Source organism: Gobius niger (assembly GCF_951799975.1).
Source record: "Gobius niger genome assembly, chromosome: 15".
NCBI classification, from domain to species: Eukaryota; Metazoa; Chordata; class Actinopteri; order Gobiiformes; family Gobiidae; genus Gobius; species Gobius niger.
The window spans coordinates 10,162,097-10,187,385 of NC_136866.1; the positions used below are offsets into that span (position 1 = coordinate 10,162,097).

The following is a 25,289-nucleotide window of genomic DNA, read 5'->3' on the forward strand; positions in this document are numbered from 1 at the left end:
TTAGTTGTCATTATATCTCCAACATGGCAGGCACGGGCAACACTGAAGAAAAGGATTCTTTTTCTTGTATTTCAAAGCCTTTTTCATTTTGACATTAATTCTCTCCACATATTCCTCGGTGCGGTTTACATTGGCCTCTATGTTGTTGAGCATGCCGCCCTGCTCCTCCACCAGGACAGCCATCTGCAGAAAGAGATCATGCACAAGCTTGAGCCTGGACTCAAGCTCCAGTAGCTCCTTGTGCCTGCCTTGGATCTCCCTGAGGGCCCAACGAGATGAACGTGTCCCCTGTGTTTGCAGACTCTGGGAGAACTCTGCCCAGCCCTCGCCTCCTTTGTCCACGAGCTCATCCAGCTGCTGGTCTGTGATCTCCGTGCCCATGATAGACGCATGTCTCTTAATTCTCCCACGGCACATGCTCCCCTGCATCATCTCAGCCTTGTTGTACTGACTCATGACATCATGGAAGGCGCAAGTTAAAGTGTCATATTGTGTTTGGGCAATGCGACTGACCGCTCTGTTTGGGCCTTCTGTCTCTTGTAGTTGTCTACTGTCCTGACCCAGAGCCTGTATGCGATCATAGAGATCCTCCCCTCTCTGGAGAATGCCCCTGGCGATGGAGTCTGAGTCCTTTTTCAGCAAAGTAAGGCGACGTACTGATGTGCCGAAGCGTTCATTGTGGGCAGTCAGACGTTCCACATCAAAACGGAGCACTGATAGGTCCTTACGAATGGAATGAGCCTCTTTGAGTATGTATTCAAAAGCCGAGGGCATCTCAAACACAACTGCCTCCTGCAAGTGCAGCACGTTGTCGATGTCAGTCTCATCCACAGGTTCATGAAGCTCAGCCTCCTCCTGCTCTTCATGAAGAGTGTGTAGCCTTTCCATCAAGTCCCGCATCTTTCACGAGCCTTTAAAACAAAAACAGCGATGAGTTTATGGTTTGGTTTGTGGAAAGTGCCGTTGTAGAGAAGGGGATGAGCTTTGCACAACTGCTTACACAATATCTAGCCGGTGTTATTGTGTAGTTTTTAACAACAATGAAAGAGGACAAGGGCAATGGCTCTTTGGAATGCAGGAACAAGGAAGCAAAAAATCTCAGACAATGCAAAGATGTCCCACTGCTTTATATACATTTCACTTATTTGCAATGGATATAATTTTAAACTTAGCTGTAGGCTTTTACTTGGTGTAAATTGCAAAAAATAAACAGGTGAAACAGGTCTATAAAGAATTGTTCATGTTATAAAGGAGTATGGCCATAAAGGCTTATAATCTACCCCATATTATGACATTTCATATAATGAGAAAGCTGAAAATCTGTTATTTTACCTTGCAGATGTCAACTGACGCCCACACATCCAAAACTTTGATTCCTTTTGTCCGGACAATAATCTACACAGCTTCAGTCATTTTTTCAGAAAGAGCATCTTTGGATCATGCGGAGACAGTTTCCTCGTCTGCCCTGTACTGTGAAAATGCCACCCTTGCTTTACTCCTTTCAGTCGAGTGCAGGCATGGGCCATCCCTCCCACAGCAAGACATTTCACTTCCTTTAGGACAGTGTCAAGTTTGATTCCAGGAAGTTTCTACATGTGTACAAAGAATTCTCTGCGAGGAATGAAGCAAACTTGCCATATACGCCTTAAAAGATATCATTGTGTCAAACTAGGCAGTGCTGGGGAGGGACAGCTGAGTCGAGTTTGGACCCTGATTACTGAACATGGTGCTGCGTTCAGGACACATTTGGAAAAATCAGAGAGTGGAGTTGGGATTGGATTATATAAAACATGTACAATTTGATATGAAAGATGCATTTTATTCAAGTTGCATTTTATTATGTTTCACACAAACACATAGTATATAATGTGAGCAATAATAAATGCACAACATAAAGAAATGCAAGATCCAATAGAGATAAATAGGGCAGACAAAAAAAAAACATTATACACAATGAATGATCTAAAATATACTCCTTCATTTTAGGGAGCAAATAATTTAAATGATTTCTTATTGCACTTTTAGATACAACGAAGATCTTGATCATGAGGCTCGCATAATAATGGAGGATGGATCTCAAAACAAAGTCAAAAAAATGTATTATGAGAAACTAGAAAGCAAGGGTAAGAGTTCTAGTCAAATCAAGCCCTAAATGTCTTCTCCTAAGTGTGCTCTTTGTGTCATTCCCAGGCCTGGTTAAGTAGTGAAGGTTGGGCGGATAATAAGCTTCAGCAGATTATTGGTTGAAGCACGGAAAGCAGCTGCAGAACATCTTTTTAAAGGGGTTATTTTTGTCATGTTTCTTTGCACGTCCCAGTCTGGACACCACATCCTGTATGTGCTCGTCGGTTTTCTGCACGTTGGTTTGGATGGAGGTGATCATCGGCCCCTGTTCCTCTACCAGCAGGGCAATGTCCAGAAAGATCTCATGTATGCCTTGAATTCTGCTCTCCAGATCCAGCAGCTCCTGGTGGCGCTTCTCGATTTGGGACAGAGCCGACCGCGCCGTTTTGCCCTCACTCAAGACGTTATCGGTGAAGATGTTCCACTGTCCCTTCTCAATCATCTCCTCCACCTCGTCGCCCGTCACCTCACGCCCCACTATCTCCATCTGCCTCTGGATTTGGGCTTTGCAGTTATCCCTGTGGCTCATCTCGGCTTCGTTGTAGTCAAACATAGCGTCGCGAAAGCCATTGCTAAGACACGCGTACTGGGTTCTTGCGATTCTTGTGACAGCCGAGTTTGCTCCGTGCTGTTGCTCTAACTTGTGCGCTGCCCCTTCCATATCTTGCAGACGGGACAGGACATTCTCAGCTTTGGCTTTGATATCTGCCCCTATAGCGTTGGAATCCCTTTTGATCATGCTCATAGTAGAGGTGCCCTGGACAATTCGGGAATTCTGCTCCCGTAGGCGTTTGACTTCCAGGCGGATGAGTTGGATCTCCCTGTGGATGTCCTGGGATTGGCTGAAGACCTCTGCCAGGTCAGGGCTGTTGTCATACACGATCGCCTCGTGAGGCAGCTCTTCTTCAAGGTCCACGTTGCTGAAAGTGTCCGAGGTGACGGACTCCGCGTACTCCATCTGCTCCACGTGCCCATTGGACTGGAGCTCCTGCAGGTGGCTCAGTCGGTCCCTCATGGTGGCACTGAGGGAAGAGATGAGTAACATGTCAGTCCTATGGAATTACATATCAATTCTGTAGAGCTGTATATTTGTATTTCTTTTTCCAATTTTGATTGTCCACTACACTCCATGCTTCACCTTCAAAACACGTTCTGCCAATATTTTTTGTCTTAAGTAAATGTTCTTCCATTGATTGTGGTATATTATCTACCAAATACCTAACTTTGACCATTGAATCTTTGGCAAGGATTTTACAAATGTCAAAATAAGTATGATAAATATATTTTCTCATGCCATCTTATACTTTTGAACACACCTTCAATCTTAAGATATTATATCTTTGCTCTCTTCCTTGGGTACAGCACTCTTTACTGGCAGAACAGGTTCTCTGGAGAATAGTGGAAGGTGTAGCTCCTAACCAAACCAGTTGTTTTAACTTGTGACCTGTCTGATGTCTTAGTCCAGATATTCATTTAACTTTTGACTTTTATAGATAGCATAAAAAAACAAGATAACCAATTAGAATAATGGATCAACAACAGACACAAATGTTGTGGTGTTCTTATTGATATGAAGTGCCCAAATACATTAAATAGTCAATTATATTTGGCCATTATGTCGCCAAAAATGTACTTTTCTCAAATAAATGTCTAGCATTCTTCTCACAGAGTAAATTGCAAACGTTGCATTGTTTTTCCGCCATAGAGCCACTGTCCAAACAGTCTCCACTTTATTATTATTATTGTAAAAACTTAAAATGTAAAGAAAATGACCTTACCTGCTTTGTCCACAGACAAATAAATGAACTTAGTTCTGTAAATGAAGTTGACAAAGGTCCCAGAACAACATCCTACTGATGACCTCTCTGCGTTAAGAGCAGAAACAATGAAGCCATCGCGCGTAATGGAGCTATTTTGAAGTTAAAACTGGTCCTGAAGCTCGTCTGGTATGACCTGCGACTCTCCGCCCTTTCTGGTCCATCTGTCACGATGTGTCTGCAGGAATGAAGCCTGGTCGGTTTGACTTGGTCTCGCAGTGACGTGGAAACGTGTGCACGAGTCAAGTCAATGAAAAAAAAATCAGAAACCGTATGAGGACATTTGGTGTATAACCTGCATGTAAGCATAATAAATAGGCTAGTGGGGGAAATAAATATATAAAGCTGCTGAAACATTTGGAATAATTTGGTTTATTTTTGTTTCTCAAAAACGTCGGTCACGTTTATCAGCCCAACCTAACTTCCCCCGTTAACAAAAACATTGAATGAGTTTTTCATAAAGAGATGGTCAAAGATTCTACCCATATATAATCAGTTCATCTTGTATTATTATCAATATACTTACTAAAATATAAACTGTCTCACAAAATAAAATTAAATAAAATGCATAATTATTACATAAATCCTTTTCTGAGATTTTTTAAATGAATAGAAAATGTTTTCGGCATCGGCCAAATTTGAGCATAATTGCGCAGCTGCTTTCAAATGCACCCTGTATTTTGCGAATTCGTACAGCCAGGAACTGATTGTTGCCGAAAAGGTCAACAACATTTGGTGTTCGTCTTGAACACGTATAGCTATTATAAGAGACTGTACATTGTACAACAGCATGTTGTTGTTGTTGTCGTTGTTGTTGTTGTTTTCATTTAGAAAACAACCTTAATCTGAATAGTTATAATGACCATGTGCAGTCAACGAAATGTGCCTAAAGCTCGTGGAAATATCAACATTAATATCGACTGTGCACGAGTGGTGCATGTTTTTATTAGAGTCAAATCAAAACAATTTTGAGTCATGCGTTTAATATCCGCCATATGTTTCTTTCCAACAATCCTACTGCCCGTGAAGACGCCGTACCTCACTCCATCACGACCCAGCGCCACCTCTGCTCGCTCTGTGTCTGTCTGACTCAAGTCCTCACCGGGTCCCACAGCTCTGAGACTCTGAACCCACCAAGAACCAGGAAACAAGAAGACAACGCCATGAAACTGTCACTAATCAGAAACACTTGTGGGATCCTCCGAGGACAGCGCTCCGGGCGCGTAGTCAGCGGTCTGTCACTGAGATGCTTCCCGGCGGGTCTCTCCAACAGTCGCCTGATCCTGCGAGCGGCCAGTGCGACTTCAAGCAGCAGACCCAGTGCCAAAGTCGCCTTTAACATCGGCAAACATGCGGCCAAAGAAGATGCGTTTGAACGTGACAGCTCTTTTGGGTAAGACGTTCCTGTCCAAGTAGAAATGTGTATTGTGTGTTATTTCCATTGTAATTTGCCGTTTCCTGTTGGTTGGGGGCTAGCAACCACTCATCCACGTGTACCGCTGTTTCACACAGTGCCAGCTGATGCAACTTTGTGCCTTTGTTTCCAAACACATTGAATTAACAGCTAACGACCAATGCGCTATATAGCTCTCTTCTTGATCTGGTTTGTCACTTCTTATCTAAACCAGTCTCTTTGAAACCGTGTATTATAGTATAACATCACAGTAACGCATAAATACACACTTTTCCACATAAGTTACCCTTTAAACTGAGTGAAGAGTAGTTTTTGTGATGACAGACGGAAATCATCACAGTGTTTACATTTTGGTGAATATATAGGTCAGTGTGCTATAGCCCGATCTGCAGGGGGCATATAGGCCCCTCCCTAGTCACATGACACTGGGGGCCCCTACACTTAAACATTAATTAATAGAAAAGGGCCCGATTGTAATCATTTAGAATTCATGCGCTGCATTCATCTTTTAATCACTGATTTGTATTATGTTTGCATCTACATATAGAGAAGTTGTTCAAAGCACCAAGGAGGCAATGGCTGCTCTACAGAGAAGTAGCTCAACCTTTCAACCAACTCTTGCTATTATACAGGTTTGGAAACATTTGATAAAAAAAAAAAAAAGAACGATATTACGATTTTTCAGAGGTCCAAACATTGTTTATTTCTTCCCCAGTCAAGTGAAGATGACCACATATGGGCTGTGAATAAGAAGGTGGCAGAAATGGTAACTCTAAACAAGTGTCTTTTTGTTTGTGTTTTGTTTTTCATTTACTTACATGGAGCTGTGTGTTTCCAGGTTGGATTGAACATTACTCAGATCTGTCTATCAAAGGACTGCACTGAAGATGAAGTAAGTTAGCGCGAACTCTTGCTTATTCCTCTCCCCAGCCCTCCCCCGCACGTTTGTTCAACAAGTTGTTGCATGATTTACCATCCGTTGGGTTGATGCGTGAGTGCAACCTACCCTTAGGACAACCGTGGGCTGACTCATCTTTTAATTGTTAGGGACATACGCACTTTGTCACAAGACTTTCAAGGATATATTAGATTATAGCATATACCTAGTCTTTGAATGAGCGCTTAAAAAGAGGGGCAATTGCAGCAGTGATGGGAATATTGTTCGTAGCATCACTTATTTTTCTTGGTTAACCTTTCGCTTGATCAAACATATGCTTTTTCCCTGTGTTTTATGTTTTGTTTTTTTTACTTTCCAGGTCATTGAAGAAATTATGAAGCTAAATGATGACCACAACGTGCACGGTGTATCTGTGCTGCTTCCTTCCTCTCTCCTCACTAGTCAAGTGCTCAATGCTCTCCGACCAGAGAAGGACGTTGAAGGGTAAAAACACTGTTGATCAAAATCAGAATTCAACCCCCAAGCTTAAAAGTAAGAAGATGCTGCGTTTTATTATTAAGCAGTGGAGAAAAGATCACAGGTTGCTCACATGTTTGACGACAGATTTAAGCCCAAATCAGAAAGGCCTGGTAACAATTAGACAGAGTTGGAAACGGCACGTTGGTGTGTCTTGTGAGCAGAAAATGAGTGAGACGCCCCTTACAATCACGATAAAATGTACTGGCTACTTCAATCAGTTTACTTTGGAAGTAAATTAGCTTGATATAGACTTGCTGATATGCACAGTGTGTTCTATTTTAAATGTGAATATTGTTACTTCGTTGTAGGTTGTCAGATGTAAATGTGGGGCGGCTGCTGCGCGGCGACGGTGGGCGGAGTTTTGTGCCTCCTGTAGCAAGTGCAATACTTGATCTTTTGGAGAAACATGGTGAGTCGTGCTTGAGAAATATTTGGAAAAGGCAAAATATCTGTAAGTATTTCTTCAGGGACATCAGTTACAAATAGAACAACTAAATTATATACATAGAGAATATTACAATGTAAAAATAAAGGTAATAAATATTCAATAACTTCAAAGGAAATATAAGTAAATAAAAAATTACTGGAAGCATATTTTTTTTAAAGTTCTTTCTTTATTTACTTTTTTGATGTCACTCACCAGGCAATATTTTAGTGAAAACTTTCTCTTATTTCAGTTCTATAAATGCCATACAGTATTTATGTCTTTCTTCTTCTCAGACGCACCACTGGAAGGAAAGTCTGTGCTGCTGGTTGGGGCAGATGGACCAGTGGCTTATTCTCTTCAAGCTCTGATTGAGAGGAGTGGGTTGGCGGCCTGTAAGACTCACTGGACTCACCAGAATCTCCAAAGAAGGGTAATGCCACCCTGAGTGAACCATGGTTGGGTGCAGTTGTGCTATGTGACCACATGGTGTCAGACTCTGCATTATTATGAGAAAGATGAGGTTTAGTTTAGGGCAGGAAAAACAGTTGATCTTGAGATCTGGGAACAGAACTACATGAAGGCAGTGCATATTCCTTTTTACATTACTGTATTGCTGGAACGTCAACACTTTTCGACTCAGCCATGAGTCTTCATTAACACAGTTGCATTAATTGGTTGTTGTCACAGTACAATACCAAAGTTATCATGTTACTACAGAGTACTGGTGTGTTCCAGGTGATGGAGGCTGATGCTGTGGTCCTGTTAGAAAAAGGAGATAATAAAGTTCCACCGACTTGGGTTCGACCGGGAGCAGCAGTCATTTGTAAGAAACTTCAATATCATATTTCAAATTATTTCTAATTTAATCTTGCAAAATTATGAATTATGCTTGACCACCTTGATCTGAAATTATGAAGCAATAAATGTATACTGTTATGTTTTAGATGAAAATCAGATATCCAAAAAGTTGGGGTTCGGACAGCTCTCCGCTGCTTACAGAATACAGGTTTGGTCTTTACTTGTCAAAATGAGTACATTATCTTCTTCTAGTCTTGAAATAAAGAAGTCCTATTTTTCTATTTACAGAATGTGGTCTGCAGTAGCAGTCGCTTGTTGCAGGAACAGCAGTACCGACCGTGGCGTCTTAGGAGCCTCAAGCTTAACCCCCTCACCCCTGTGCCGAGGTCCTGACCAAGATTAACTAAGTTTGTAAGGAGAAAAAGCCAAGACGGAGTTAATAAATGCTTGTGTTCAATTTTGTTACAGTGACATTGAGATTTCTCGAGCTCAGACTCCCAAAGCTGTGACACAGTTGGCAGAGGAGATTGGTTTGCTGCCTGAAGAACTAGAGGCCTATGGCAGGAGTAAAGCTAAAGTCCACCTGTCTCTGTTAGACCGACTACAGTCTCAGCCTGATGGGTACTATGTGCTGGTCGCTGGGTGAGTTCTTATGACTTTGGAAGTAACTGAATGCACCAAGTATTTTGTGAGTTGTTATTACTACAATTTGCACAAAACACTTTTAAGGCTGAAGTATATCTATATATACTAATTAGCTTATTTAGTCTGCCCTCACTGTTGATTAAAACAGAGGTGCTCAGTATCTGAGGATCTGTACTTTACTTGAGTAGCATTTACTCCACTACATTTGAAACATAAATATAATACTTTCTGCACCATGACATTTTTAAAAAGGCTCCAAAGCGCTGTACTGTCAAATAGTAACTCATAACAAGGATGAAGGTTTGTCCCCATTATGTTGCCAAATGGGAAGTGAATTCTTGAATTTTTCTTATTTAAACTTTTTTTTTTTTTTTTTTTTACAGCGAATACTTACTATTTGCTGTACTATCAGTTTCGTAAAAGTTTGACAGCGCAACCTTTACTTATTGGAGTATTTTACCAGAGGTAATTGTACTTTTACTCAGGTAATTAACAACGTACTTTAACCACCACTAGTATATATAAAGTTACTGTCATGCCAAGCAAAAACATGCATCTAAAGCTTTGTATTTTGTACATGACACCAACATGGGATCCTCACTTCACAGGGACGTCCGAAAAAATGTACAAACGCATCAAAATTAAATGATTATCTTCTGTCCATTTTGCAGAATCACACCTACTCCTCTTGGAGAAGGGAAAAGCACAGTGACGATTGGCCTGGTTCAGGCTCTCTCCGCCCACCTAAAGCTCAACTCCTTTGCTTGCCTACGACAGCCCTCCCAGGGACCTACTTTTGGGGTCAAAGGTCAGTATCTCCTAAAAAACAGTGCTTTGTCAATTAGAATTTTTAAATTTAATTTGGAAAAACAGGAAAACTACACAACAGCATTGAATTATTCTATTTAACTCTGGTTGTATGAAAGACATCTAAATATCTCAGAGAAATTATTTGAACGCTTTCACTTAAATACTCTAAATAGTAAAAAGGCGTATCATTGTGAGAGTCTTGCACAGCACTCATACTTTGTATCCCTACTTTGTGTCTAGGGGGCGCTGCTGGGGGAGGATATGCCCAGGTCATCCCTATGGAAGAGGTGAGTTCACAGAATGATTGTTTTGAACATCATAGCAGCAGGGCCACCATTTTAAACTATTTACTTTCCAATGCTAGTGCTGACTTATAAAAATGCTCTTTACGTTTAGAAATACTTACTCTGACAGTTCAGTAGAACCTCTTTACACTATGTTTGCAATGGCCCTTGATGAGGAAAAATACAGCCATTATTACTGTTTTCTGACCTTTTTCACTCCTCAGTTTAATCTCCATCTGACCGGTGACATTCACGCCATCACCGCAGCGAACAACTTGGTGGCAGCTGCTATTGATGCCAGAATGCTTCATGAGGAAACTCAGACAGACAAGGTCAGCATCTGCTCACAAAAATGTTCCAAGTAATTCAAGTTTTGAAGTGAAATGACATGCTTCTGCCTCTATAGGCTCTTTACAAAAGGCTGGTTCCTTCTATGAATGGAGTTCGGAAGTTTTCTCCTATTCAAATCTCCAGACTCCAGGTAAGTCTGAACAGTTCCCGATCTAGAGATGGGCTTTTCTGTGTCATTTATATAATTTATCTAAATATCAAACATTTCACCCAATAAATAGAATAGAAATTACAGATTTTTTTTATTGTTGAAAATTGTCTTTGCTGTGAGTGTTTCACCTCTCCTAACACCTTTTTGAGAATGGGGGACATCTCCAGCTCATCGCCATGGAGACTAAAGGCAATATGATGTTTAAATGAGTTCGGTCCTCAGCCAAATTCACTCTTTGATTAGCTGGTCATTAGGAGAATTAGGAGTACAACAGTATGATCCAAAATGGCACACAGTTTGCCTTTAGCATATAATATTACAACTTCACAAAGGGGATTTATTATTTTGATTACGCTTCATTTGTATTGAAGAAATGCTCCTTATTGTTTAAGTGTTTTGTCCACAAGAGGTCCTCAGCAAACAGGTAATAAAGGGCAAGTCTTATAGATGACTATGTTGTAAAGCCAGAATTTAGAAGCTGTTGTAATTGTGTTCACACTCTTGGGAGACGTTTCTGTCATGATTTATTTCCGTTTTTGTTTCAGCGTCTGGGGATCGATAAAACGAATCCAGAGTCTCTCTCACCGCAGGAGGTCAGCCGCTTTGTCCGCCTTGACCTGGACCCAAGCAAGATCACCTGGCAGAGAGGTACGCGCACACATACAGGGGTGGATTCACCATAATTTCATGCCAATTTTTCAGCTTTTTTTGCTTTTGAAAAATCACGGAAGCGTGTTGTTTAGAGAAATAGTTTCAGTTTAGTTTGATAATATAATATCCTGATTAGCTGTGATGTACGATTAGATAACTCTTCCTGCGGTCCAACAATCATCACAAATCCTACCTTTCTACACCTTTCTACTCCTAGTAGAAAGGTGTGAAACATACTTTTAAACATCCTCATGAAAAATGCATTCGGAAAGTAAAGAAGTTAAGATTGAGTTTTAGCCACATCTAAAAATGTATTTAGTTTAAATGTATAATATATATTCATTAATGTTGGGTTTAATTGATAAGTGTACTTTTTAGTGTCCTGTAATGGTTTGTGTGTGTTTGGGAGAGCTTGATATAAGTCAGATTATAAATGAGCGGGTAGCCAAAGCTAACAGTTAGCGTTGCGGCTGCCATGTTAGTTTAAGTGCGTCTGTGAGAACCCGCAGTGGGGTGCTGCTTTGACTGATGGGGAATGTAGTCCAGGGTCTGCACAGGGCCCTCAAAGGGACTCAGCCTGGAGATTAGAAACACATTTAGCAGCACATGTTACAGGGGTGTGACCCTAAATCAAACAAACTTCAGTCTCTCCAGCAGAGCAGATATAAATCTTCAGTTTATATGGCTAATGTTTATGCTAGCCCCTCTTGATGTAGCATTTCTGAACCTCACTGTACCAAGAAAACAAACACCGTATATTCAAATTCCTTTCTAATATTTTTCAGTTGTTGACACGAATGATCGTTTCTTGAGGAAGATAACAATTGGACAAGCCAGCACTGAAAAAGGACAGATGAGAGAGGTAAGAGAAATGCACCTCTAGGCAGATCTACATGTCGTACATACTTCCCCATTTACTCACAGTCTCGTCATCAGTATGATACTTTCCACTACAGAGGACGACATGTGTGAACATTTTTGTAATGCCGTTTGTTTGTGGACGGACACCCACTCCCAATCTCTGTGCCGGTCACTTTCTCATGCCCCCTCCTCTTTCCCCTCTGTCTGTGATTCAACCCATATGTATTGCACCCACATGTCTGTAGTAATGACAGCTAAATGAAATCGTGTAAATAAACAGTTCGGCTCAATGGGAAGCAAGAGGGACTTAAGTGAAAGCAAATGTTAAAAGGATGAGGGATATAACCCACCCACATAACACACACACATGGACGTACAGCCTGGCAGATGCTTACATTTAAAGCTATTGGGTTGTCCACACTATTTGAGTTTCAGCTTCACATTTCCTTCAACGCTGGTTACACTATATGTCCAGAGGGTATTGACGCTGGGAGTGGGAGTCGAAAAGTGGTGCTCCCTGGTGGACCCGTGGTTTTGGATATCAATCTGTTCACAGTTGAACAACTAATTTCATTTGTCTTCCTACATTCCCCTTGTCCCGTTCTTTTAGAGCAGTGGTTCTCAACTGGTGGGTCGGGGCCCAAGTGTGGGTTGCAAGACCAGTTTCAGTGTGTCTTTGTGAATGTTTGTTTCCAGACTGGTTTTGATATTGCCGTGGCCAGTGAGATCATGGCTATCCTGGCTCTGTCCAATAGTCTGCAGGACATGAGGAACAGGCTGGCACGCATGGTGGTGGGCACCAGTCGCTCCGGACGTCCTGTCACTGCAGAGGACCTGGTGAGTGACACTTTATGGCTGTCACGTACGGGAAAATATAGCTTGCTGTAAATTCAATTCATCTTTTTTATTTGAGCATCTGAGTTCCTCAAAGTTCTTCATAGGAACAGTGTTCAGCACAGTAATCAAAGCCAAAGAAAGATACATGTTTAGGTGAATAGGTAAATAAATAAATAAATAACGTGGATATGATGCTCAAAAGGAGTAAGCAGAAGCTTCAGCTTGTTAGCGCCTACCCCCTTTTGTACTTCAGAAATAGATACATTCAGTTACTATGCATAATCAAGAAGATATGACACATAGTTTTGTCCTATTCCAGTGACTATACAATCAGCAATATTAAAACCATTCTGCTGATCACAACACAAAATAAATATGACTTTAGCTTAAATGGTCAATGAGAAATACCAAAGCAATACACTATGTAAATAAGTAAATGACAGCTGTTTAGTATTTTCTCAAAAAGTCACTTGCAATTACAATAGTCCTCCTTTCAGCTGGGCCAGTTGTGGAGTCAGCTGGCTCTTGTTATGCACAGCATAAAAGAGGAGGTGCCCCTATAATGTTACATTTGTCTGCTTAACAGTATGCAAAAACATCACCACCCCAAAGATCTGGCACAGTGAAAATAGAGTCTGTTTTTCCTGATGGCCAGCTCAGCTGCCTATGGAACCCTTCTTTCTCTGCACCCCAGCAGTAATGCTTCTCTTAGGAAAAGTACAATTTGCAGTTTAAATACTCTGTGCAGTTATCGGGTGGTGTACAAAATTTTTTAACACTGTTTACTTTCTAATCACTGTGCTGTTGTTGTGTTTCCTGTCAGGGCGTGAGTGGGGCCTTGGCAGTTTTGATGAAAGATGCCATCAAACCCACACTTATGCAGACGCTAGAGGTGAGCCTGAAGTATTTTATATTCAACTTTCAACTGTAACTTTGTGTAACAGGGTCAATTTTTTTTTTAGATTGCAAAAGGCACACGTACTAACTATGAGGCATACTTTTGTCAGGGAAGAGCAGTACAAATAGAGTGGTCCTGTGAGAGCCTTTAAAGAACTTGACTGATTGACCTTTTCCTCCCCAGGCTCTTTATCTTAACAGTTTAGCAGCGTCCAAATGACAGGTGTGGCGCTCTGACAGGAAACTAGACTCGTTTTGCTCCAACCCCACTGTCTGTGATGGCACTGAAGGGGGGGAAATATATGTATTAAGTGCTTGAAACACAATTATTCAATCACAATTTACTCACACACCACATTAAGGGCAATGTGGGTCTGATCCAAGGACATAGTATGCACCTGTCAGAGCTAGAGTTGAATCTTAATGAATGAATCTTGGTTGTGTAAAGTAAAGCCAAACAAACCTTGTTTTGATGGGTATAGTCTGACTGGAGAGAGCAGACTGTGGGGATTTGGTTACTTTCCGTTTTTTTAGCGGAAATATTGTGGCTCTGTTGTGTGAAGCTGTTTCCACTGTGGTTTTCCTGTCATTCTGGTCCGCCTCCAGGATTCAGGCCAATGAGCCGTGTGAGAAATTCCATGTAGATCCACCACCATTACCTCCAGTGAAGGAATATAAGTAAAAACAAGAATATGTGTCTATAAGAAAGAATGGTCATTACATTTCAGTGTAGAGCAAGATTATTTAGATCTTGGAGTGATTTTGATTCTACTTTAGGGTTTATATAATTGAACTTCACTGAAAAATAAATGATCAGTCACATACTTTGATGAGCTATTTGATTGAGCTCTGAACTACAACGTCTCTGTGTCCCTGGTCTGTCCACTTCATAACTGTCCTCACAACAACAACCAGAGCAGATCGCTAAACTATGTCTGCCTCTAGGGAGTATTTTTATGCATTTTCCTGTTTAATCCTATGCACAGTACGTGCCTAAATAGCAGGTCCCAGGCATTGTGTGCAGTCAAACATCCTGTCTACGTGGAGTCCCAGAGATTCTCCTGTATCTTTTCTGGAAAGTAGACTGTTCCATGGTTTCTACTTGTATTCCCATTCTTTTTCTGTTTGCACTGATACCCTGGGAATACACATACGTGTTGTTTTTCCCCTGATAAGCACAGGTTGAGATGCCCCAGAGGCGGACACGGTGATAGCAATCTTCCTGTTTTGCTCATATACGTTACAGAACATTTAATCTGAAGCACTTTATTTATGTATGTGGAAATGGTATGTTTGTTTTCTAATGTACAAAATGTTATGGCAAAGACAAGACAAGGCCATTTCAATGTCTTTAACTGTTTATTTGTATTATGATCTCAAATGTCCATTAAAGTTACCTGTTCTTGTTGTCAAAGCTTTTTCAGTGCCAAAACCTCTTCTACAAATCTTTCACGCATTTTTCTCATTTGTCCTATGAAATGTTGGTTCACACTTAGACAAACCCAACCGCATCTGTCCTAATGTCTTGATTTATTCCTGTGAGAGGGCGGTTTGTTTACAGTGGCAAACAGTGGAATGCAAACAAAGTGTAGAAAATTACAAAAAGTCAGTAACGCTCTTCCCATCCTTCCTCTTTCCCCCTACTCCCAGCTCAACAATGCCTGCCTTTCCTCAACTGTAGCGTCTACCTGAGAAATATCAGCGTTTCCTTCGGAGTAGTGTTATAATTTAATTTTACTTATATTGCTTTTATCCAAGTCTCATTCATATTTCTCACTTCTTACTAGTTTAGTTCAGCAGTCCCCATGTGGTTCACCCATGGTTTGCTGTTCTAGTTGTATCCTTGTTCTAGTAGTTACAGGAGTTACACATGTCGTTATCAGGATAGTTGTTCCTTACAAATAATAGAGTGGTAATTTCATTTACCCTCAAGTTTTTTTTTTCCCCTCATCTTGTTATTTAATTGTTGCAGGGCACTCCAGTGTTCGTCCACGCGGGGCCCTTCGCTAACATCGCCCATGGCAACTCCTCAGTGCTGGCTGACAAGCTGGCTCTGAAGCTGGTGGGACGAGACGGCTTTGTGGGTAAGTTTGTACATGTAGGTCAAATGCGTACAAAAAAAAAAAAAAAAGTCAAGTAAGAAACACCCCCATATCATAACACATTTTTGTTAGGCTTGTGTATTACTGTATCTGCATCTTGATTTGTCAAAGGTTTGTGCCCGTTCTTTCATCCGAGCCTCCGGCCAAAGCGTTCTGGTATTGACCAATTACGCGCTCATGCAAACTACTTTCTAGGAACCAAAGAAAGGAAGTAGATGGATAATGTTAAGAGTCCGTGGAATGTCTGAGTAAACTGCACTAATCCCAGGACGTCAAAGCAGACTTGAGTTTTTCAAATGTTATCGGCCGATGCATCTGCTGCTGCTGCTGCTCTCTGTCATTCACTGTCTGTCGGCTCAAGTATGTTGGGAATCTGAGAGAGTTTTTTGGAGGGTGTTCATTGGAGCCTGTTATGGTGAAGTTGGAGTAAATTAGGGGAAATAATACTTGGTTGAGTTATGGTGATGTTTGAGTTACGGTTGCTCCAATATAGCTGTGGATTGTTTAGGTACTACTACTACTCACAGATACCTGGGAAATCTGTAGTGTTGGCATTAGTTGAATTTCTTTGACGGGCCTGAAAAGTTGACAGCTCCGAGTCTGGTTTCACTACACTTAACCCCTCCTCCTCTCCCTCACTGCACATGTTTTCATCTGTCTATCCTCTGCCTCCTCCTGCTCCTGTGTTTGTTACCTGACTCTGAGGTATGCCAAGAACTCAACCTCCCACCCGCCCCTCCCACAGCAGCTGGGATACATGGCCCCCCCCCCCATCACGACCACTAATCTTCAGACCCATTGCATTATTTTGTAGAGTAAGAGCAAAGACTTAATAAATCGCTCGACAAGTTTCCTCTCTTACTAATTGTTTGTCCAACTTTGGAAGCATTGAAACACAACATTTTGTATTATTAACAACAATAACAAATGGCATTAACATTTTTTTCACATCACACCAAAAAGGTCCTTTTGCGTTTACAAGTGTATGAACTCTGGTTGAACTGGTTGAGGATTGTGGTCCATACTTCTGTTTTATCGAAGGGGATTTTCAAGTCTTCTAGGAATGTAAAGTGAAAATAGAGATGTTTTCCTGTATTCCTGAATGGGGATAGTGTGGGGGACTCCAGTATCAGTAAATGCAGATAAACATCACAGTGACGGAGTTTTTCTCACCACAAAGCATTCCCCCAAATCTTTTTAGTCCTTGTACACGTTTAACCAAACGTACAGTTTAAGAAAATTACACGTCAAAAGGAGTTTGGTGTTGACCTACCCTACTTTTACTTTTGTTGATATTGTTATTGGCTGAGGTGCCAGTGCAAATGCTTTTGCTGGCAGTAATCTCTTCCAGCTTTTTCGCTCTCAAAAACATTTAGCTTCACGGGCTTTGTGGACAGTTCAAGGCCAACTCACGGAGCAGGAAGTGTGCGAGTGTTTCCTCCTCACATCCTCTGGAGGTCACACCGCTGCCCCGTGTAATGTGGAGGGTGTGAAGGGCTTCTCATGAACTTTAGCCCAATTCAGCGGAATCTATTTAGAAAAGTTTCCGAGGAATATAAAGATGCAATTCATTATCCGTAACATGTGTTTGTATGTGTAGACTTAAATGTCCACAGAGAGGCATTTGTTCTCCGCAACCTACTGTGCATGTTTTGGGTTGATAGGCGAAACCAGGGAGAGCATGCAAACTCCTCACAGGCTGCACCTTGCCAGGAATTATCACCAAGTCTTTCAATAATTATGATAACAATACCAGAAGGCAAAAGCATATTAGACGTGTTTAATAGTGACATCAAAGTCTTTTACGCTGGTGTTTATGTATTTTTACATCCTTTACTTGCCTTTATCTCTAATTTTGTGTGCACGTATCCAATCCTTATTTCATTTACCGGTACATTAAATGCATGTCAGACGATGGCCATTATACTGTTTTGGTTCACCTGACTATATCTTTTAACACGGACTTTTGAAACTGTTATCTGCAATCTTATCTGATGTTTTAAGCATCTAAGTGGGCTTCAAATGTACTGTACTAACAAAGTCAGCCCATTTTCCTGGAAATGCACACACAGTCATGACAACTCTCTGGGATTAATCTAGACTCTACGGTATATCGTACATTTGGTTTATATTGTCAGATATTGATGGCTGGTACAGTTGTGTTGGGAAAGTGTACATATTTCATCATCCTTTGGTGTAATGTTGCTTTATTGCTCTTTTTTTCCTCCTACAGTGACATTGCTGGCCTATGAGGATAAGTAGTGATTGGCAGGTGAAAGAAGGAAGGAAATGTGTAATGGAAAGGCTAAGATATTTGCTTAAGCCTTAGATGTATTCTTTTGCAACGGGATTGAACGTTTCCCACAGTGTTAAACCAGCTCTTGGGGCACGTATACTACGCGCAGTCTACTTACAAGTAAGAGGAAACCTTATCTTAACATGGCTGTCACTCCAGGTGGATTATTTGTTTGGCTTGGATCTGGTCCGAGAGGCCTTTTGGTGCATTTGGAGGAGCCATTACTCTACGTTTTGTTACAGATGGGACAGAGACTCGTCTGGACTCTGGATATAACCAATCTCAAAATGCACTGCTTAGAGAGGGATGCGTACAAGCATGAGTAACAAAATAAAAGCTTCAGAGGGAAAAGGTGTAGGGTAGAAAATGAGGAAAATCATACACGAAATTGTAACTCACTGCTGTGTCTTCTTGTGCCTTGTTTTTGCAGTGACTGAAGCCGGGTTTGGAGCAGATATCGGGATGGAGAAGTTCTTCAACATCAAGTGCAGAGCGTCAGGCCTCCAGCCCAATGTGGTGGTCCTGGTCGCTACAGTCAGGGCTCTCAAGATGCACGGTGGAGGTCCCGGTGTAAGTGAAATCTGACTCACTTGAACCAAACCAATCGATCACAAGCCCGCTTTATTTTCCTCTATAATTTGAGGATTTCTCTTTTGTGTTGCAGGTCTCAGCTGGTGCGCCGCTTCCTAAAGAATACATAGAAGAGGTACACATGACCAAAGCACGTTAGCTTGTTGTTGTTTTTTTGTCTGAGGTCACTGAGTTTGCTTGCATTTACTTTCCCCTCCTCTTGGACAAAATCGGATCAGGCCCCTTTTAAAGTCAATGATCAGAGCACGACTTCAATTAGCAGACATGTGCTTATTAAAGTGCGGGTTCAATGCTTTTCCATTATGCTGGTGATGATTTCCAAAGCATCTCGACCACTGTTTTCATGGTTAGAAAATGCTAATGTTGGTCTAGAAAATGTCTTGCATAATAATAAGTTCTTTAAGCGTTCTAATTGCTCCCCATATGTTGAAGGCATATGGTAGGCGTGCCGTTAGGTCAAAGAAATGAATGAGTTCCTTTTCTTCCCTGAGGATATATGGAGTTAAGAGGTCACTTGAAAGCTCTTATAAGCCACAGTATTGACGGGCTAAAGGGCGACTTTGGTGAGCAACCCTAATATTCATTTTGACCCGGGTTGCTCCCTTCTTGGATAGTTTCAGCTGACAAAATAACCACACGGCATGCGCTAATTGTTAAGGCCGTAACGAGAACCAGAAGTACAGCGAAAAACAGACCCAGGGAAATGGGTTTTTACAGAGTCTGCTTAGCCTTACCGCTCTGGGCCTCGGGCTGGACACGTGCACACACTCAATTCAATTACTCTGATCAACCGGAAGAGCTGTGTGAGAAATGAGTAACAGGTCAATGATATGAGATGGTCCATTCCAGCATATATTAGATAGAAATAAGTCAAATCTTTTCAAGTATGTTGCACAATATACATAGTCCATACCCTAAAGCAGACCTGGGCAAAGTACGGCCCGCGGGCCACATCCGGCCCGCGAGATGATTCAGTCCGGCCCATAACTTGTAGGGCATAAATTCATAAGCATGTCAAAAAAAAAAGTAAGTCTCTAGCTCATTCCTGTGCGGAGTTATGATTTTTTTTTTTTTATTACCAGAATGCTCACTCCAGCCACTAGGGGGCAGATTAAATAAGAATAAAAGTAAAGAATTCCACAGGTGTCCAGCAAAGGGCACTGGCATAATAAGATATAAGGATATAAACAACACATTGTGTGACTTGCAAGTGGGATATGGACAGTCTGCCCCTGGGCAGCTGTGGCTACAATAGTAGCTTACTACCACGGAGTGCGGAGTGAATGAATATTGACTACAATGTAGCAGAGACTTGTGACACAGGCTTGTAAAGTGCAATAAGTGTAAGCCGTTTTTATGAGGCTACAGTCCTGTCAGGCTCATCATTATAGATTTATTGAAAAAAAGTCCTCAATGTATTTTCCCAATCAAAACATTTTTTTTATTTTGGAGCTTTTGTTCATGGACCCCGGCGATACACTCCCGATATATTATACTTATATCCCGATATAAGTTTGTGTTATTGTTGGTGCGGCCCTCCGACTCAATTCAGGCTCCTCATGTGGCCCCTTATGAAAATGAATTGCCCACCCCTGCCCTAAAGTGAAGATTGTGGTTTGCCAATCTTTTTTTTTTCTTTTTTTTTATTATCGTGTCATACAATGTGTTACCTGATAATTACACAAACATGTTTATCCAAGTTAATTACTGGCATATTTTGTTTTTATCTCCAGAATTTGGGCTTGGTTGCAGGTGGGTGCCATAGCAACCTAAGGAAGCAGATCCAAATCGCCCAGCAGTTCGGGGTGCCAGTTGTTGTAGCGCTTAATGCTTTCAGGTAAGAGTGTTTCCTTTTCTTCTGTGATAGACCAAGGAGGCCTAACATTTTGTCATTGATCCTCTGTGTATTCCCCCTCAGCACAGACACGGAGGCGGAGGTGGCGCTGGTGTGCCAGATCGCCCGAGAGTGTGGGGCGGCAGACGCAGTGCCCTGTTACCACTGGGCTGAGGGTGGCCTCGGCTCCGTGGAGCTCGCCAAAGCGGTGAAGGAGGCGGCCAGCAAACCCAGCCACTTCAATTTCCTGTATGACATTGAGGTGAGACCATCACAACTGTAACATACGTCTCATTTTAAAAAGTACTCTTCGTCTCATCTGTCAGAGCAGTACGCCAAATACTAAAACACAGGATTAATTGGTATGTTTACGTCTCATCCTCATCATAAATCCCCGAGTTGAGGGTTGGCCTGTCCTGCAACAAACCCGGCCTTGATTAATATCTCCAATACATTACCATATTTAGCCATGTTTCCCTCACTATCTTCTTGGCTTTGTGGTTTGCACCAATTTGGAGAGAAAATGGAACACATCCAACTCTAAAAGATAGACATTATGTGTAACTGTTGCAAAGTATGGTCAGTAAAAGTAGCTTTTCTAGGAATCTCTATCACAGCAGTGTGCTAGTGCAAGTGGTGGCCATACCAGTGTTATGTACTTGAGATCATTTTTAACTGCAGATTTTGAGAAGGATCTATAATATTCTACACCTTAATCTTTCATATCGTGTGATCTACCTGCCTCTCGTTGGCCTGCCCGGTGTGAGTAAATGTGTTATGTGGTCAAGCTGCACTTCATAACTTCAGCATTTAGAGGGTCTGGTGCATACTCAACAACGGGCCTCTCACTTTCTGGAATTTTCCTTTTCAACTTCTCAAGTGATCATCATTTTTGGACTTTAGGCAGGTCATAATGCCCAAAGCTACTGTGTATTAGTGTATTAGCCTCCATCTGAACCGGAAGACCCATGTAAGGAACAAAAGCAAATGTTATTTTCGGCTAATGCAATGATTTTCTCACAAAATCTCAATGATGAAATCAGAGGAGTTTGGTTTGATCCAAAAGTGTGAAGCTCATGAGACAAAGGGGCCTGAGACACAGCCAGTATCCAATCTAAAACATGCACAATAGCTTAACACATTTCTGCCTAGCACAATGGTCCCTGTGCACTCTACAACAGCTGTCCATCGCCTCAGCAGTACTGAAGGATGGATCACATGCAGGGCGTGTTTTATAATCTGTTGCATATTTAGCGTTTAGACTAGAAGACTGTAGAATGTGGAAGTAAAAACATCAGCTGGTTTGAGTTACTGAGTTGGGCAGTTGTGACTTTGATTAACTGACCCAAAGTGCACATGCATGCTTCCTTATTTACAGTGTGCACAGAGGGTTACTGTCGTTTTAACTTGTTACATAAAACATTTAGGAAAGAAATCGGTTTAGTGAAATTGGCAAAATGTTGATGACTCTGCAATATATCAAGTTTGCTGTAACTCAAGTGGTATTACCAAGATGTCCTTTGTGCAGTCGGGACAGGAGCGGTCTTGTCGTGAAGTAGTTGGGCCGTGGGTACAGTGTGGCTGTGCTGGGACAGGGTGAAGGTTGTCCCAGAAGGAGGAGCTTCTGCTGAGGGGCAGACAGTGGCAGGCCTCTAGGGACACTGTTGGACTGACTGGGCCTTCATCCAGGGCTGTTTACCCAGAGTAGGAGAATGTTAAATTGTCAGTGCAGATTTATGGAAGCAGGTTTTATTATGGGCATTCCCCTTTTCATTGAACACAGCTGCTTGTGCACAAACTAGAATATGAAGTACATGCAGCATAGAGAGTGTTTAATAGAAGTAGTATACACAAACTTTTCAGGTGTGCTCATATTACAACGCTGAGCATTGTTGTTTTTATTCAGCGAGGTTATTGTATTCATGTTTCTTTATTTATCACAATTGTACTTTTTTTTGTCCTAGATGCCAATTGTGGAAAAGATCCGAACAATTGCACAAAAGGTTTATGGGGCCAGTGACATCGAGCTGTCTGCAGAAGCCGAAGCCAAGATCGACTACTACAACCAACAGGTGCCTCACTCAAAGACAATACCTCCCTTTCTTTCATGGTCACTAATGGCATTCTTTTTTTTAAATAAACAACAACAAATGGACTCAAAGGTATTAAGTTTTTAATAATATGATTTTCAAATTTAGGGTTTCGGATCGCTGCCTATCTGCATGGCTAAGACCCACCTGTCCCTGTCTCACATGCCTGAAAAGAAAGGAGCGCCAACCGGGTTTGTGTTGCCGATCAGAGACGTTAGAGCTAGCATCGGAGCTGGATTCATCTACCCGCTTGTTGGAACGGTAAGTAACTGTAAAATAATATGTTTGAGGCCAAGGCTTTTGAGTTTATACTTCACACAGCTCCCTTTTGAACATGTGACAAATGGAATTTCGGCTTCCTCTGACCATTACTTTGTGTTGAAGTTCTTGTGACCACTAGTCCCGTGTTGGATGCTGCTTTGACGATGATAGGTCTGTAGAGGAAGGAAGTGTTTCGCCTCCTGCTATTTCACCAGTGTGTCCCGAGGGGCTGTGCGCTGATTGGCTGAGGCCGAGGTGTCAGGCTCGGTGCATGCTGGGAAGGCCCGTCAGAATGCGGGACTGGTGTCTGTCCAGTCTCCCAGCCCCGTCTTTGATGTCCCGTTGCCCGCGGAGACACCCTTCAACTGTGGCTCCGACCCCAAAGGGAGATTCCAACGAGGGCTTTGAACTCGGGCTGGCGCTCGGTGCGTCTGTGAGACTGGTGTGTAAAATTCAAATTCAGACCAGGTAGTGACTGAAAAACGCAGCTTTATGCCCTAATTTCAACAGGAGGCACTTGGATTGAAAAAAAAAAGCAAAAAAAAAAAAGCAACTGCAAGATCAAAGAAACTAAAGCAAACATCCCGATTAAAGGTCACAGCTGTAATGCCTTGGTGGAGGTCTCTCTGAATGCCTCAAGTTGACCATTTGACCGACTGCAGCATTACCACTTTTCTGCTAATAATTTAACTCAATAAATCCATTAACTAATTAAGTAGGAAAACATAGTAGCGTTGGAAATGCGATTACTTGGTGCGTACATTTTTTTGGGGTGTAGTGGCCATTTTTAGGTTGGGTTAAAGCAGGAGTCTCCCTTTTCTCTTCGTGTGCTTGTGTGTCATGATATTATCAGAATTGGAATAGTCTATTGCCATTGTCAGTGAAATGTTCAGAAACTAGGAATTTTCTTTGATGGAATGATGCAGACCTGAAGCATACATTAAGCAAAGATCCACTTTAAAGCAGTACTAAGTAACTTGTTTACCTTAATAAATCCTTTGCGTAGTCCCTCTGGGGATAACATGTGGTAATGTAATGTAAGTGTTGATGAGATAATTTTAACCATTTTGCATTTAAAATACCTTATATTTGAGCAGCATCTGCTTCGTGTTTGTATAAGCTACGCAGCGGCGCAGTGACCTGCTGGAAAATAGTCCCTCAAAATGCGATCATTCATGTGACGCAAGGTCAGTTATATTCCAAAAATGATTCTATCGACACAGACATTTATATGGTTAGTCTGGCGTTATAAATGATTTGCCTCAGGTGCTCTGTGGAGTGTGGACTGTTTTTAATGCAGGCTAGCTGACATCGTAGAAATGCGCTAGCCTTGCATTAGCCTAGCGCCACGAAACTCTTCAAACATAAGAACTGCATGAATTACAAAAAAAATATTCCAGGTACCAGCAACACTCTGGATAACTAGGAAATGAGGCCCTATGTCAGAAAACCCTGAAATATCCCTTTAATGAGTAAAAAACGCAACATGCTACGACACCTGCAGTGGAGCTTTTGGCCTCTAGGGGCATGAGTTACTTAGTACTGCTTTAAGGGCTTGCTAATAGAAATTAAACTGGGATTAAAAAAGAAAAGAAATGAATCAATTTAAAAAAATATAGAAGCTATGTGACTGAGTGGTTGGATTTACAAAATGATCAGTATAGCATATGAGGTGCAAGGTATGAATGTGGTTGTGGATTTGGCTTCCCTTAAATGATTAAAAAAATCCACCTGTTGTTGATATAATAAAATTGGACTTCAATGAAAGCGTACAAAGCCCTTAGGGAGCTTAGAAAAGGCTGGACTCTTACAGGCTGGAGTTTTTTTTATGTTATACCTAATATTGATCTAAGTGTTATTCGAGGGATGCAGTCCTTGATGTCGTAATCCTTACAGACTTTTTTTTTCTGTGATGGCTCTCCCAGTGTGTGTGGTGTGGGAGCAGTGGGAGTTCTGCTAGAAGACAGACAGAGGGATGGAGGGGGAGTCAGGGTCATTGGGGGGATGAAGAACCAGGAAGGGTCTGATGTCATGCCTCAGATATGTTAGGGAGGGGTCACAGCCCAAACAATAGATCTGTGCAGAGTTCACATCCCGTATGAGCGGCCCTATCTGTAACGTCAGGTTTTTAGAAAGCTGGCAATTTTGCACAACATAAAGTCAATTCAAAAGATCTTTTTTTTTTAATCTGTGCTCAAATTGTGGTGGCTTATTGTATTTCATTTTAACATAACTTTATATACTGTATTGCAAATGAATTGTTTTCATGGCCCACTTGTCTCAAAATATAAGGCCAATTTTAATGTTTTCTTCCCATATTATATTAACTTCTTAACCCCCACCTTAACCAAGTGCATTCTCTCCAATTTGGCTTTACCCAAATCTAAAAGCGTCTTGATAAAGCTAGTAACATAATAGCAACAAAATGAGATGAAAACAAGGATGAAAAAAGTGACATAAACATGGCAAAAATGTGATGAAAATGTGACAAAAACGACATAAAAGAGCAACAGAAAAGTGACAAAAATGCAGCATAAAAGCAACCAAAGAATAAGAGTAAAGTGATAAAAAAAAGTGACAAAAATATGACAAACACGGCACAAAAGAGCAACTGGAAAGCAACGAAAAAGC

General features: G+C 41.5%; 4 protein-coding genes across 4 annotated transcripts in view; 1 reads left to right on the forward strand and 3 right to left on the reverse strand.

The window, feature by feature from the left end:
* LOC306975053 (syntaxin-11-like) lies at positions 1-5,045 on the reverse strand (the record flags this gene model as incomplete). Its single annotated transcript, XM_079572472.1, has 2 exons — positions 4,980-5,045; positions 1-911 (listed from the first exon to the last, which is right to left on the reverse strand). Exon 2 carries the CDS (start codon positions 898-900, stop codon positions 1-3), a length of 900 nt encoding a protein of 299 aa, XP_079428598.1. The 5' UTR covers positions 901-911; positions 4,980-5,045.
* Positions 1-25,289, reverse strand: part of syne1a (spectrin repeat containing, nuclear envelope 1a) — a 225,183-nt gene that overhangs the window by 854 nt on the left and 199,040 nt on the right. The window lies entirely within an intron of this gene.
* On the reverse strand, positions 2,142-4,039 carry stx11b.1 (syntaxin 11b, tandem duplicate 1). The gene is made up of 2 exons (XM_079571967.1): positions 3,903-4,039; positions 2,142-3,146 (listed from the first exon to the last, which is right to left on the reverse strand). Exon 2 carries the CDS (start codon positions 3,137-3,139, stop codon positions 2,237-2,239), a length of 903 nt encoding a protein of 300 aa, XP_079428093.1. The 5' UTR covers positions 3,140-3,146; positions 3,903-4,039; the 3' UTR covers positions 2,142-2,236.
* The window catches only part of mthfd1l (methylenetetrahydrofolate dehydrogenase (NADP+ dependent) 1 like), a 24,858-nt gene continuing 4,551 nt past the window's right edge, over positions 4,983-25,289 (forward strand). Inside the window, exons 1-26 of the mRNA XM_079571955.1 lie at positions 4,983-5,334; positions 5,903-5,987; positions 6,071-6,121; positions 6,194-6,247; positions 6,612-6,736; positions 7,081-7,181; positions 7,493-7,629; positions 7,935-8,022; positions 8,144-8,205; positions 8,286-8,383; positions 8,466-8,639; positions 9,314-9,450; positions 9,693-9,739; positions 9,961-10,068; positions 10,143-10,217; positions 10,784-10,886; positions 11,675-11,751; positions 12,447-12,587; positions 13,411-13,479; positions 15,457-15,568; positions 18,313-18,452; positions 18,547-18,588; positions 20,207-20,310; positions 20,392-20,569; positions 22,272-22,379; positions 22,506-22,658. Coding sequence (XP_079428081.1) covers positions 5,105-5,334; positions 5,903-5,987; positions 6,071-6,121; positions 6,194-6,247; positions 6,612-6,736; positions 7,081-7,181; positions 7,493-7,629; positions 7,935-8,022; positions 8,144-8,205; positions 8,286-8,383; positions 8,466-8,639; positions 9,314-9,450; positions 9,693-9,739; positions 9,961-10,068; positions 10,143-10,217; positions 10,784-10,886; positions 11,675-11,751; positions 12,447-12,587; positions 13,411-13,479; positions 15,457-15,568; positions 18,313-18,452; positions 18,547-18,588; positions 20,207-20,310; positions 20,392-20,569; positions 22,272-22,379; positions 22,506-22,658 — 2,799 coding nt within the window. The 5' untranslated portion in view covers positions 4,983-5,104. The remainder of the gene's footprint in view (positions 5,335-5,902; positions 5,988-6,070; positions 6,122-6,193; positions 6,248-6,611; positions 6,737-7,080; positions 7,182-7,492; positions 7,630-7,934; positions 8,023-8,143; positions 8,206-8,285; positions 8,384-8,465; positions 8,640-9,313; positions 9,451-9,692; positions 9,740-9,960; positions 10,069-10,142; positions 10,218-10,783; positions 10,887-11,674; positions 11,752-12,446; positions 12,588-13,410; positions 13,480-15,456; positions 15,569-18,312; positions 18,453-18,546; positions 18,589-20,206; positions 20,311-20,391; positions 20,570-22,271; positions 22,380-22,505; positions 22,659-25,289) is intronic.

Coding starts and splice junctions, on each gene's coding strand:
- stx11b.1 (XM_079571967.1), bottom strand. CDS start 3,139: ATGAGGGACCGACTGAGCCACCTGCAGGAGCTCCAGTCCAATGGGCAC.